This window comes from Sebastes fasciatus, chromosome 3 (assembly GCF_043250625.1).
Source record: "Sebastes fasciatus isolate fSebFas1 chromosome 3, fSebFas1.pri, whole genome shotgun sequence".
In the NCBI taxonomy this organism is placed as follows: domain Eukaryota; kingdom Metazoa; phylum Chordata; class Actinopteri; order Perciformes; family Sebastidae; genus Sebastes; species Sebastes fasciatus.
The window spans coordinates 15,721,566-15,736,476 of NC_133797.1; the positions used below are offsets into that span (position 1 = coordinate 15,721,566).

General features: G+C 38.8%; 1 protein-coding gene and 1 long non-coding RNA gene across 5 annotated transcripts in view; one reads left to right on the forward strand and one right to left on the reverse strand.

Moving 5' to 3' along the window:
- LOC141764208 (protocadherin Fat 4) overlaps positions 1 to 4,677 on the reverse strand; it is a 38,793-nt gene extending 34,116 nt beyond the window's left edge. For all 4 annotated transcript variants that reach the window (XM_074629228.1, XM_074629227.1, XM_074629230.1 and 1 more), the window contains exons 1-4: positions 4,535 to 4,677; positions 2,068 to 2,136; positions 823 to 980; positions 8 to 61 (exon numbers count right to left, since the gene is read on the reverse strand). In XM_074629228.1, the coding sequence (XP_074485329.1) occupies positions 8 to 61; positions 823 to 980; positions 2,068 to 2,136; positions 4,535 to 4,613 (360 nt within the window). In that variant the 5' untranslated portion in view covers positions 4,614 to 4,677. The remainder of the gene's footprint in view (positions 1 to 7; positions 62 to 822; positions 981 to 2,067; positions 2,137 to 4,534) is intronic.
- Positions 4,678 to 10,746: 6,069 nt separating this feature from the next.
- LOC141764209 (uncharacterized) lies at positions 10,747 to 14,648 on the forward strand. Its single transcript, XR_012593228.1, has 4 exons — positions 10,747 to 10,878; positions 11,734 to 11,849; positions 12,155 to 14,021; positions 14,062 to 14,648. It is a non-coding gene; the product is annotated as an uncharacterized LOC141764209 (long non-coding RNA).
- The last annotated feature ends 263 nt before the right edge of the window (positions 14,649 to 14,911 follow it).

The following is a 14,911-nucleotide window of genomic DNA, read 5'->3' on the forward strand; positions in this document are numbered from 1 at the left end:
CACCCACCTTCGGTAAGCCTGCACTGTCACACATGACAGAGTAATATAAGGTGCTGTCACTCTGTAAGACATGAACACAGTGTTGAGACACCTTTCAGGACACAGTGCAAAACTGAAACTGAACTGAACTGTGTTGAATAGAGTTCTATAAAGCCGGAATTGAAAACTACTTTTCCTCCACTCGAGCTCAGCAAAGACACTGTCTTGCAAAAAGAGGGAATTGTGCACTAAAAAGACGATAACTTTGGAAGATACCAACTAACTCGGCCTGCTGAAGCCTGCTGAACTTTGAACTGTGGATTTTGTAAACACAGCCACACCTCCGCACAACCCTGCAGGAAGGTCCCACATTGCTGGATTTTGAATGAATGTAGCCTGAAGCTTACGCTTCACCCTGTCCGCTGTGTGTGTGTGTGTGTGTGTGGGGGGGGTCAAACTGACACACCGATAGTAGAGGAGAAAAAGATACAATCTGGATACGAGACACATTTTAATGCCAGGTGTAAAGGTCTTAGTTTTACAACCACATTTTTCCGCCACCGCGAAGATTCAACTCTGAGATTGGCAGTCGATTCAGGCCCCTTAGATCAAACAATTAGTCGACTATTTGGGGTCACCCCTAGTAGATATACACTTTTAATTATTTATTATTCTATATTATTCTATATTCATTTTACTTATTTCTGTTCCTGTGCTCCTGCCACACCGGATTTCCCCTGTTATCTCATCTTATTAACATTTTCTGTTTATGCTGATAGAAAACATCAACAAATTAGCAGTATATGAACTTAATTTCTATGAGACGGGGCTTATCCAACTCACGTTTGCCAGTACGTCCGCGTCCAGTGGCTTCTTGGTGCGGACAGTCGCGATGGTGTCTCCCAGCGTGAAGCTGAGCTCCAGAAACTCCAGGTGGGTTTGGAAGATGTGGGGCACCAGCTTCACACCTGCTGTGATCCCGCTCACCACCTCCACATCTCCTGCAGCATCATGGGAGCATTGTGAGAAGGACTACATAAACATCTTATCTACCATTTGATGGACACGCAGTATCAATGTAAGCATTTATTTCCCCTTCATGATGAAGTCAGGAAACAAACAAACAGGTCTTTCTCCTTCTTTGTGAGTTCTCAGAAATCACTGATCATGACTGACTTAATCCAACATTTTCAAATGTCCACTGAGAAGACAGCTAAGAGAATACAGAAATATGACTCATTCCTAGCTTCATTTATTTATGTTCTTTGTAACTGACAATCTGAATAATTAAAGAAAGTTCTATTGCATTCATTCTCTGTATGTATTTGTTCATGTTTTACAAAAGGGTTTAACCTGAGCCAGGCCATACAACAAACGTAGTAATCATATCACATCCATACATAGTCAGTAGTAAACAGCTGTTAAATAATAATAACTATATATTTCTTTTAACACGCTGGACTCGGAACATCTCTATAAATCATGACACTTTGCTCTCCCCTAAATACATACAAAATACATAACCAACCTTTTAATAATAAAAAAGTATTGGTATCTGTTCCAATTACGACATTGGTAGAAATACAACATTAAACAGATTGTGATGCAGCGTTCAGCAACAAAAGAAGAAAAAAGGACGGCCCTGCAGTGGGAGTTAGCAAATTTGTTTTTTTTAAAAATATATTTCATACATTTCATACTCATATGTGCAATAATATGAACCCAGCAAACACTAATTCTGACTATTTTTTATATCCTGTTTTTTTTTACTGTTTACTTATTATAACTTTATTGTTTACTTGCTTATTTATTTGACTATCCCCATTTGCTGCTGTAATCCTGCAAATTTCCTTTCCATATAATAAAAAAATATTTTATTTTATCTTCATTTATTCATCACTATTTAGAGAGGAAACCTGAAATGACGACATTAACATGAAACACTTTTCAATTTAATTCATCATTATTATTTAATCAAAAGAAATTTGCCTCTTATAAAGAATTTTTAATCTAAATGTTTTTGTATTGAAAAATGTCACAGCTGCTGGATGAATCTGCACTCTAAAATGAATGTTGTATCTAACTTACCTGTATATCCTTCATCCACTGCACCCACACGTTGATTGTTATCCTGGGCACAATTTATGATTGAATTGCCTAGAGGAACAGAAAAAATACAAGTGAATAGAGAATAGACAGATTACAGTAGGTTCACCCACATGACTGTAGATTAAAGCGCTGTTTGTCATTTACTGATAACAAGGCCGCATGCAGAGTGTTTTTGTTTTATCTGTTGCTGAGATTTCTGCCTCCACAATTATAATAATTGAGGTACATAACTTTTTAAGTTACGTGCCTCCGTTTTTATTATTGTGGAGGCAGAAATACATACACACATGTAGAATTTTACTTTCTAAGTTACTCTCCACCATTGGAAGCAGATACTCTACAATACATGAAGGCCTGATACAACAAATACTGTTATCAGCTTTGTTAAAATGGTTCACTGACAAACACACAGTTTCAAATACATGAGAATATACTGTGTGTATATTTTACTTTTTACCATCTCATTTCTGTTGTGATCCGTATAAAAATAATTACATGGTTGTGCATCAGGGATTTATCATTACACTATACTGAAATCTCTGAATATTACATTATATTGTCTGAAATGCACTGAAACATTTGAGTAAGAATAAACGTAATATCTTTAGCGTGTTTGTTATCCTTGTTGTTGTATCATTTTACATACGTACAGCACCTGACACTGGACTTTGAGACACTAAAACTTGAAGTTAGGCGTGATCAAACTGATATGACAGCATCATTTCATACAGATACAAAGCAGAAATAAGGTAAGGGGTCAAGCTACCGAGTATCTGTTCAGTGGCTCGAGTGGGCGCAGGGCTTAAAGACATGCGTCACCTGTCAGAGGGCCCAGTAGATTTATGAAAGCCACTGTAGTGGCTAATGACAGGCCAAATCATTTAACACGAATACTGGGCTTCCGTAGGAATCCTTACCCATTTATATTTTTTAAAACCACCAACAACATAATACGAAGTAACACACTGTACATAAGTGGGAAAAAAAATATACGTTTGGATGATATACTGTATTTGTGTTACCCCTCGAGAAAAAGCACAAATAATGATATATGCATAACCATATACTGACATATACATACACTTAAACAAACCATCGATTACAACATTTAATCATGATTAATCGCATGATTGTCCGTAGTTAATCACGATTAATCGCAAATTAATCACACATTTTTTAGGGTATTTTCCCGTGATAACTTTAAAAAAAATGATGGCTGTCAGTCGATGAAAATATTTAATCGCGTGATTGTCCAGGATTAATCGCAATTAATCGCAAGTTAATCATTTTTTCATTAAACATTTTTTATCTGTTCAAAATGTACCTTAAAGCCACTTCATTCAGTCAAGTATTTAATACTCTTATCAACATGAGAGTGGCAAAAATATGCTGCTTTATGCAAATGTATATTTATTATTGGAAATCAATTAACAAAAAACAATGACAAATATTATCCAGAAACCCTCACAGGTACTGCATTTAGCATTCAAAAATATGCTCAAATCATAACATGGTAAACTGCAGCCCAACAGGCAAAAACAGCTGTCAGTGTGTCAGTGTGCTGACTTGACTATGACTTACCCCAAACTGCATGTGATTATCATAAAGTGGGCATGTCTGTAAAGGGGAGACTCGTGGGTACCCATAGAACCCATTTTCATTCACATATCTTGAGGTCAGAGGTCAATGGACCCCAGGTTTTCCTCGCCAAAATTTAGCGCAAGTTTGCGACAAGTTAGTATGACATGGTTGGTACCAATGGATTCCTTAGTTACATATGATACCAGTATCTTCACTCTAGCTTTGAAGCTGAGCCCGGTACAACCTAAAAATTGCAAGTTGGTTTGATGCATTAAGGAAATTTGTGGCGTTAAAAATAATTTGCGGTAACACGTTATTATCGTGTTAAGTTTGACAGGCCAAACATTTTTGGGCAATTCTTCTAATCTTGAGTTGATTAATAAAACTGTCCCATATATTGATTATATCTTTACTGTCTTTTGCTAGCATTATTTCACAAGATGTCTCTATTAAAGAATTGAGGCATTTCTCAACGAAGGCCTTTCAGAGCTCTTCCAGTATTTAAGGAAAAGTCTGAGCATTGAAACAATTCCCATGCATACAATTTTAAATTCTACATTATTCAACCCCTCTGCCTGAGATCTGTCACATAACGGACCTATAGTGTTGTAGTTCTTGATATTGGTTTCCCAAGACTATCCTCCAGGCACTGTAGAGCCCTGCCCCACAGTGACTACATGTATTTGTCTTTGATTTTTGGGAGGATCGAAATAGATGTGGACACAAAAAATCGATCTCGGTAGTCAGTACTAACGCTATCAGCAGTATAATGTAATTAAAAATTCAGGACCTTCGACACAGACAAGTCACCCTCATTGTTCCATCAAATCTAAAATGGAAATCAATACATTCCAGCTCCACTCACCAATAGGACTTCCAGTTACGACACAGACACAAATGGAGAAAACGAGGAGACCAGTCCGGATCAAACCACCGGTGTCCATATCGGCTCAGTTGTGTTTTCCCCAAACCTGGAAACGGACACTGAACTAATCACCTGAATCACAGGTGTAGAGACGTGTCTCGCCCTCCTTTCCAGCAATACTGTTTTATGGCTGGTTATAAATTGTTACAGGTATCACTGATGGTGCCAAAGAGCAAGCCTGAGTTTCATTTCACCTGAAACGGTGTTTAAGAATCATGTGTGAACTTCAAAAGAGGAGAAGTTTGGGCTACATTTAGCTATCGATAAAGACCAGGCCTCTACTGCTTCACATTTGTATTTTTGAGTTAAGAAGTGAATTTTGACCTTGTTTGTACCTTTCATGTGATTTTTTATTGTGTTTCCTTCCACAGATTGTCATATCTTTGTGTATTATAAAATGTTTTATTGTCTCTTTGTAAACATATTTTTCCTGTTGGAGGACTGACTGTTAGAAACCAATCCAAAAGTACACTGATTTATGTTTGGGGATTTTTATGTTACCTCCATTTCTTCTTCCTCTTCTCCACTTCTGACCTGTGGTTGACCCCCCCGACCAGCCTTCTACTGAAATCTTCATCAACAATCATCAAAGTCATGATGAAGAGGCTAAAGGGGAAAGGATAATCTTTGGTCAATTTTCTAAACATGTGGAAAAAGGTTACTAAATCAGCTGAAGTAGTTTGAGATCTCTGATCTTAACATTCGCTCACATCTATGCTGTTGAGTGACCTGACGCTGACTTTCCTTCTCTGTTTCTGCTGAAATGAGTTAGAATGTACAAGCAGATTTAGTTTGACACTGAACCTAAAACACATACATTTTTGTACAGATGAAGCAAGAGCTCTACAAGGACCATTTCAGGTCAGAGACAGCAAAAAGCAGTGAAACAAAACCGTCAGACTGATGGGCTGCCCAGTAAAAGTTGCATTTTCAAAAGCCTTTGAGGTTTTCTTAAAGGTAGAGTTGGTAGTGTTGTTTAAAGCTTCAGTAAGAAGAATGTTTTTGGCTTTATTGGGCAAAAATTCCATAAAAACCTTTCAGCATATTGTAATTCAAGTGTTCTGAGAGAAAACTAGACTTCTGCACCTCCTCATGGCTCTGTTTTCAGGCTTTAGAAAATCTATACCGCGACAGGAGACAATCACAGGTAATTTCAGAGAGAGAGCGTTTGTATTGGCTTTTCATTCAACGGAGGCAGCTGTCAATGGTAAATGGTAAATGGACTTGGACTTATATAGCGCTTTTCTAGTCTTCCGACCACTCAAAGCGCTTTACACTACATGTCAGTATTCACCCATTCACACACACATTCATACACTGATGGCAGAGGCTACTAAGGTGCCAACTTTGCCCATCAGGATTTAATCTAAATACTCATTCACACACCGATGGCTATGCCTCCGGGAGCAATTTGGGGTTAAGTGTCTTGCTCAAGGACACATCGACATGTGACCCGGAGCAGCCGGGGATCGAACCACCGACCTTCCGATTGGTGGACAACCTGCTCTACCCTCTGAGCCACAGCCGCCCTCAATCACTCGCGAACTCCGACCAAACGGTCAAACTAGGCAGCGCTGATCAAATATGAATCAATATTCTGTTACTGTAATGCCTATTTCTCTCCTCACAGGTTTTCAGAAACATCTTGTAGTGTACTGTTTAGCTGTAAAATGAGAAAGTTTGCTCCGACTGGTGGGCGGTGCTTGATATTTCCTCAACTGATCTTAACAGGGCGGCCAGGTCACAAACTTTCTCATTTTACAGCTAAACAGTGAGACCCAACATTTTAATTTAGTCCTGGGTGTCCCAGGGACCCAAATTCATGAATGCTTATTTAACCATAATAATTATGGGCATAAACAGTAGATAAAATACAAACATATATTCAGTAAGAGTCCCAAATCTTGATTTATACTGTCAAACTAATATCACCTGTTAGTGGCCGAGTTGCTAACTAACCGACTATAAGAGAAAAGAACATACACACGTTTAAAAACCTCTAGAGAAAACAACATCAAATTGACTGACCTTTGACCACCAAATCAAATCAGTTCGTCCTTGAGTCCAAGTGGACATTTGTGCCAAATTTGAAGAAATTCCCTCAAGGCGTTTCGGAGATATTGCGTTCGAAATAATGGGACGGATATGAGGTCACAGTGACCTTGACCTTTGACCTTTGACTACCAAAATCGAATCAGTTCATCCTTGAGTCCAAGTGGTCACTCCAGGCGTTCCTGAGATATTGCGTTCACAAGAATGGACCGGACGGATGGACAACCCGAAAACATAATGCCTCTGGCCACGGCTGTCGCTGACACGGAGGTTTAAAAATCCACTCTCTACATTTGCTCTCTTTCCTACTTCGTCTGCAACTGTTGTACAACAATTTCCCTAAGGGGTAAATAAAGTTCTATCTTATCTTATCTTATCTTAAATAGCTAAAAATAAAGGCACAAAATAATGGGTGGCAGTAATGTGCCAAGAACAGAACAGAGCAATGCACCAACAAAGGCCAGAAAGAAGAAAAAGACTGATAGCAAACACACACGGATTTAAACAATGCAGATTTCGGATTATCCCACAAATTGTCTCTGCAAATGTTTTATGAAGAAGGAAATGCATTCAACATGTTTATTAGCCCTCAATGATAAACATGGTGTTCAAGTAAAAACACTGAAACTGAATTGAACTTTTGTTGCTCCACAGGGTACCTTTAAGTACTAAAACTCTAAGCTTTCCTAAAGCCCGGGCCACACAGGGAATGTCAGCAGCGCGTGGTGGCTGCGGAACTTGTTGTTTTTTATTTCTCAAACTCACCTGTTTTTTTGTTTTTTTTATCTAAAAACCTAATATTTTTGTCCATTTCCTAAGTTTTTTACCATCTGAAACACAAAAACAAAAACAAAGCATGAGTTCTGCAAAGGACTTCTCTTTTCTGAGGTCATGTCCTGAGGACTGAGCAACAGTAAGCAATGAAAATAGTCCAAAAAAAAATATTGCTTTGAATGACAATTTTTTTCTTGAACCAAAAAATATAAAAAATATAAATACAGATTCAGAAAACCATGCGTACGCCTGCCAGTGCGCAATTTCCTTTTATAAATCCTTAATCAACTTGGAAATAGAGAGGTGCAGAAATGAGTCCTAAAACATGGAAATGAGTTTCCCTCGCCTGAAGCCAATGAGATTTTTGAATGAGTTTTTAGTTAGATGACTGGAAATAAGGTCTGTGGTTAACACAAGCTTAACAGATTTTATTGTTTTATTCTACGATATAAAATATGTCCGTAAATACCCCACCAGTGAATTTTGAAGCCTTAATGTGTCTTAAAAAAGGCAGTTGCTAACAAGTGGCTAAATGAGACTACTAAACGTCATCACGCTGACTCGTCCACCTTTACAGCCTCGTTGTGTATACTCTCACTCATGCAACCGTGGTGTAGTTTGTTAGCTTTTTACTTCTGGCAATTGCATTATACATAAAAATCATAAAAGTTGTGTTCATTTGTGAAGATTATCTTGCTGAACAAAACGTGTAAGTATCATTAAAGTTTGTTTGCCATAGAGCCTATTTTCTGCAATAATCAAATGGGAAAGATCCCATTGGCTTTTTGTAGAGGGAACCAGGGCGATGCTAACTTCCGGGTTGGCCTACAAAAATACGTCATCCCTGCAGGACTCTATGCGCGCACGTGGATCAGCCTCACACGCCCACATTCAACCATAAATGGTCAATGCAAAGCATGTCATGAATGTTTCTCCATAGAAATGAGCCTGCTGATCAATGGTTCTTTACGGTGAATCACGGCAACTACTGAGAGGAAGACCAAGAAAACAAATTTCTCTGACACATCCGGTGTCGCCTCACTGTTTTGAGCGTTGCTCGTTCATGTCTATGTAGAGTGAGCACGAGCGCGAGCCCGACACTGACTTTCATTGACTTAACAGCCACAGGTGTCGCTGTTAACAAGCATTTCTGATTCTTACAAACTGTCCCTTTAAATAGCTAAAAATAAAGGCAAAAAATAATGGGTGGCAGTAATGTGCCTAGAACAGAACAGAGCAATGCACCAACAAAGGCCAGAAAGAAGAAATAGACTGATAGCAAACACACATGGATGTAAACAGTGCAGGTTTCGGATTATTCCGCAAATTGTCTCTGCAAATGTTTTATGAAGAAGGAAATGCATTCAACATGTTTATTAGCCCTCAATGATAAACATGGTGTTCAAGTAAAAACACTGAAACTGAATTGAACTTTTGTTGCTCCACAGGGTACCTTTAAGTACTAAAACTCTAAGCTTTCCTAAAGCCCGGGCCACACAGGGAGCGTCAGCAGCGTGTGGTGGCTGCGGAATCTATTGTTTTTTATTTCGGCGTCCATGTTAACAGGTTAGAGCAGCCACACAGCCCGCGTGAGCAGTGCGGTTCAAAGTTGAGATTCCTCAAACTCACCTGTTTTTTTGTTTTTTTTATCTAAAAACCTAATATTTTTGTCCATTTCCTCTATTTTCCCTCCTTCTGCAAAGCACTTTGTAACTAATTTTTACAACATTTACTGTGCATTGTGTCCATGCCTTTGCACTATTAATTACAATATGTAAAACTGTAAAATGTTTGAGCTGTTAACTACGTTCCCCTGCTCTTCCTCTTAATTTACCTCACCGCAGAAATGTAGAAGTGAGTAACCTGACCTGCCCTTCCTTCTGTATTTCTAAATCTCCTTCCTTAATCTGCAAGTCAGACTGACCGGGCAGATCTGGTTTCACCATCTGAAACACAAAAAAAACAAAAACAAAGCATGAGTTCTGCAAAGGACTTCTCTTTTCTGAGGTTATGTCCTGAGGACTGAGCAACAGTAAGCAATGTAAATAGTCCTTAAAAAATATTGCTCTAAAAGACAATTTTTTTCTTGAACCAAAAAATATAAAAATATAAATACAGATTCATAAAACCATGCGTACGCCTGCCAGTGCGCAATTTCATTTTATAAATCCTTAATCAACTTGGAAATAGAGAGGTGCAGAAATGAGTCCTAAAACACAGAAATTAGTTTCCCTCGCCTGAAGCCAATGAGATTTTTGAATGAGTTTTTAGTTAGATGACTGGAAATAAGGTCTGTGGTTAACACAAGCTTAACCGATTTTATTGTTTTATTCTACGATATAAAATATGTCCGTAAATACCCCACAAGTGAATTTTGAAGCCTTAATGTGTCTTAAAAAAGGCAACAAGTAGCTAAATAAGACTACTAAACGTCATCACGCCGACCCGTCCGCCTTTACAGCCTCGTTGTGTATAATCTCGCTCATGCGACCGTGGTGTAGTTCGTTAGCTTTTTACTTCTGGCAATTGCATTATACATAAAAATCATAAAAGTGGTGTTCATTTGTGAAGATTATCTTGCTGAACAAAACGTGTAAGTATCATTAAAGTTTGTTTGCCTCAGAGCTTATTTTCTGCAATAATCAAATGGGAAAGATCCCATTGGCTTTTTGTAGAGGGAACCAGGGCGATGCTAACTTCCGGGTTGGCCTACAAAAATACGTCATCCTTGCAGCACTCTATGCGCGCACGTGGATCAGCCTCACATCCGCCCTCTACATGCCCACATTCAATAGCATTTATCTATCCAATAGCATAGCATTACGCATTTCGAGTGTAATCACAATATTTATATGTTCAGCAATAAGACTGATCGATTCACAACTTGCCAAAATTATTGTGACAATCAGTAACATCCCCCCACCCTGGATATAATTTGAAAATGGAAGTTTGATAGGTGACCACAATTTATTTATTCAAGTTTTTTTATGGTAAACTTGGCCTGCATTATGAGGACTCATAATGAGGATAAGGAGAGTAACGATCTTATTGTGGTCTGTTTGAATGTTCTCAGTGAGATGGACATACTTGGTTGGGACTTGATGAGACATTCGGATCAGGAAATCATTAATATCTGCCACCCTGCTCCCAGACCAACTGGGAGAGTCGCTCCAGCATGTGCATGTTGTTTTTGGGAAATTTAGAACAACACTAACTCCTAAGAGAAAAGAAAGAAAGTGGGAAGAATGTCTCTTATCTTCTTCCGTCTTCCTAATTCTTGAAAAATATGTCCAAATAAGGGCATGGTGCCACTGTAAGAGTATGGCCAGGGTCAACCTCTCCTCTATAAAAATGCCACTTCCTTCTGACTGTATTCACTGCAGCAACGCCTTCACTCCCAACACTCAGAAGAAAACAAGTGGGCAGCATCCATCCGACATCTTTCTCCGATGAAGAAGGTAAAAGATTTTCACTCTGCTGTTGTAAACGTCATTCTAAAGAGGAAGGTAGCAACAAGCTTAAATGCAAATTATTACTCGACTTGTGCAGTAACTATCTCTCCTGACGCCTCAAAATTTCAAATGGTTTCCAAAAAAAGTTCATGAGGCCACATTAAGCTCAAGCAGAGTGGCCGTGTCTCTGATTATTTTTTAATACCAGTACGGCTGTAGTCAACCAAAGAAAATCTTCAACCAATTAATTGGTTGACAGGAAAATCTGTGCAGTCTACCTGGTAGCCTAAATGAAATATAAATAAACATAAAAAGCTATTTGCAGCATATTCTTTTATTTTAACCTAATTATTTTATGCTTAAAAGACAACAGACTCAAAGCCAACCAGTGCGCACCGACCCATATTCATATGATTTCTAAACAAGCTGTCGAAGCTGACACAAGGAGATGCACCTTATTATGATTGTTCTGTGGTTTCCACTGTCTTTTAATAAGCCTTTAACAAGTGAGTACCGTACTGTATGTCACGGCTGAGCTGCAAATATTTAATTTTTTTAAGCAGCAGAGGGTAGAAATGGAGCAAATATGATTATAAAAAAGTTATTTTTATAAAATTGAGACATATAATCTGAAAAAAATCATGTGCCTCTGTGTCCTCCGGTGCTCCTAATGGCATCTGCAAGATTTCACATACTGGAGGAAAACAACCAATCAAGTCTAGTTTTCTCCCAGAGCACCTAAATTACAATATTATGAAAGGTTATTATAGGATTTTTGCCCAATGATGCCAAAAACGTTCTGCCTACTGAAGCTTTAAGTTTAAAACTCTGCTAATCGTAATAAACTTGATCTGTGTGCAGATGGCTGGCCTTTGCTGGATGGCAGTGATGCTGGTATTCTTCCTGTCTGCTGAAAACGGTTTGGCTGTTGTGGACCAGAACACGCTTGCAACGATTGTAATTGGCATCTTGGGAAAGTGAGTCTCAGACCAGTGTTCCCCACAAAGAAAGCAATTCATCCATGCCATCATTTGTTTTTCCTATGAAATAAAGTTGAACAGAATTGGCATTTTACATGGAAGACACTTCAGCACTACGGAGTCCTGTGGAGGACAAACCCAGAGAAATGCTGCATTCTCCACAGAGTAACCGGTGCAACAGGGCCACATTGTGGTTAACTTAGGTTACTGCCTTACACATCCATGTATCAAACTGCCTGCAGTATATTGTGTTCTGTACCAAAACATTTAAGATACATGACTGGATGTTTATCCTTTGACAGGTACAGCCCAAGAAGAGACATGTTCAGTCTGGCTGTAAGGATCCCATATGACCAGAACACGAACATTAACACTGCCCTTCAACAAGTCTTTACAAGTGATCCTGGTAACAACGTGGTGAATAAGATCAACAACAACGAGGTGTACATCGGCAGCAGGGTGGTTGCAGCCAAAGTTCTGAAACGGCCCAATAGAGGAGCTGATCATGCAGAGTCACGCGTTGTGGACCACTTGGACCACTTGTTCAACAATAGTAATGTGAATAGTCCCGATTTGTTGCTTTTCTATGTTTATTCCTCCCCATGTATTGAAAAATGTTCAAGTGACCGACATCGTGAGAGTATCATCGGAAGGATAGATCGCATTCGTCAATGGGTCAATTATGCTGTGGTGTTTTCTAAAATATTCATACCCCGCAGTGGTGATACCAATACTGACGAACAACGGAGTGCAGCCCTTCAGCGTATCGGGACTTCAATCGGTCTTAACAACATATTCCGTTGTGACGGGTCGAATAATCAGAAGCAGTGTACCAGCTGCTCCAATGGTGGACAGGTCATAGGTTATTGCGTTAACGCCTCCACTTCATGTTAAGGGCAGCAGACTCAGTCAAAGTGGCAGTCTGTAGAAAGGTTCTTGGGACTGCTGTGATTCAGGTCTTATAGATCTGCAGGGACTTGAAGAATATACTGGCTATGGTGGGTCAAACCACTGCTGCATTACCCTCAAACATTATTTAAAGGGATAGTTTGGGTGTTTTGAAGTCGGGTTGTATGAAGTACTTATCCATCGTCAGTGTATTACCTACAGTAGATGGCGGTCAGCACGCCCCCAGTTTGGAGAAGCAGCCAGGGAGTTACCAAAGCAACCAAAGCAATGTACTGCTGTGTACGGGGTCGGCAGTAAAACTTATTTTAGCCACCTAAAAGAAAGGCCCACCTAAAAACATCAATATCATTGTATGTGTTAATATTTTCGCAGGTTTACCTTGCCATCAGACAGCTATACAGTCTATTATACCGTATGTTTCCGATGACAAAATAAAAAAAAATTACAGTTTTTTCAACGGAGTCTGGTAGCTTTGATGGATATACAACGGCTTCAGTTCCTTTTCGGAAAGGGCTGTCTGACAGCAAGGTAAAGCAGTGAAAATATTCTAAATATAGTGTACACTTAAACTGATAAGAGTTTTTTTAGGTGGCTAGATTATGTTTTGCTGCCAGCCCCGTCCACAACAGTATATTGCTTTGGTAACTCCTGTTTGCTTCTCCAAACTGGGGGCATGCCGACTGTCATCTACTGTAGGTAATACACTGACTATGGATAAGTACTTCATAAGACCCCACTTCAAAACACCCAAACTATCCCTTTAACTATTGCTGGTGCTGTTATTGTAATAATTACAGCCAAATTATATTATTGTTATTATAGAACAAAAGCATGGGGTGATTTTGGAACAACAAAAGACAAGATGAGACACAATCTTAAGAAAGACCCAGTTCAGAGAGTTAAATGTATAAGTGAAGTTTCTTTTAAGCCATGCTCGCGGGAGATGGTTGGATTGCCATGTCATTTGACAAAGACATTCATGGTCCCCAGAGGATGAATCATAAAAACGTTAATACCCTGACCTTTCATCAAGCACCATCTTCAGGTCAATTATCTGCCCAACACTTTGGTTTGTGACTAAATATCTGCTAAACTAATGATTCCCGTCAGCCTCAGCTGTTCTTTGTGTGTACTGCTAATTAGCAAATGTTAGCATTATAGCACTCTAAACTAAGATTGTAAACATACCTTGATACCATAATCAACCTGTTAAATATCAACATGCTACCATAATCATTATGCGCATGTTAGCGTGCTGATGTTAGCATGCAGATGTTAGCATGCAGATGTTAGCATGCAGATGTTAGCATATAGTTCAAAGCACTGCTGTACCTGAATACAGCCTCACAGAGCCCCTAGCATGGCTGTAAAGAGTCTACAGTCTTGCTAAATCTTTTTTTTTTTACAATACGGTTACTGTGTGTGTGGACAAGTAGTTCATTAAGATGTAGTGAGCCAACATTAGACGTCCCTGTAGATTTGTTAGAACCTGGGCTCGAATGCACAGCAGTCCCATGATCCCACTGTACCATCAACTAATGTCTCATGACTGAATACAAACCCTGAAACATCTCATTTGTGAAGCAGTTTGTTCTCCGACAGAGAAAGGTTATATAAAATTGGATTGTACCACAAAGTCAATAAGATATCTTCCTCCTTTTTGGGCTCTACGGTTCTCCGTTCACTGAAAGGTCAACACTGTCAAAATAGCTTGCAATTGATCAACGGTGCCAAAACGCATACAAAAATTTACTAAAGTTTAATTTTCTGTTATGTTAATTAACCTCAGTATTTACAGTACTCATATCATTGTACTCTATACTTCTGTAAAGCATTACCAAATGCTCTGAATTTCTTTTCTTTGTGATTAAACCTTGGCTGAGCATCTATCTGGTCAGTTTGTGTGTCAATCATTTGGGAACCCTTGCATAACAGTACTATTATGAATTATCATTTTAATTTCTTTTGTTTCCTTATCATTTACTGTCACAAGTGCTGCTCGTCACGCTTTACTCAGGTCAGAGACTTGTATAATTGCTTGTGTAGAGAATCTATACTGAAAAATCCAGTACTTGCATATATATATATATATATATATATATATATATATATATATATATATACACACATGTATATATATATATATACAC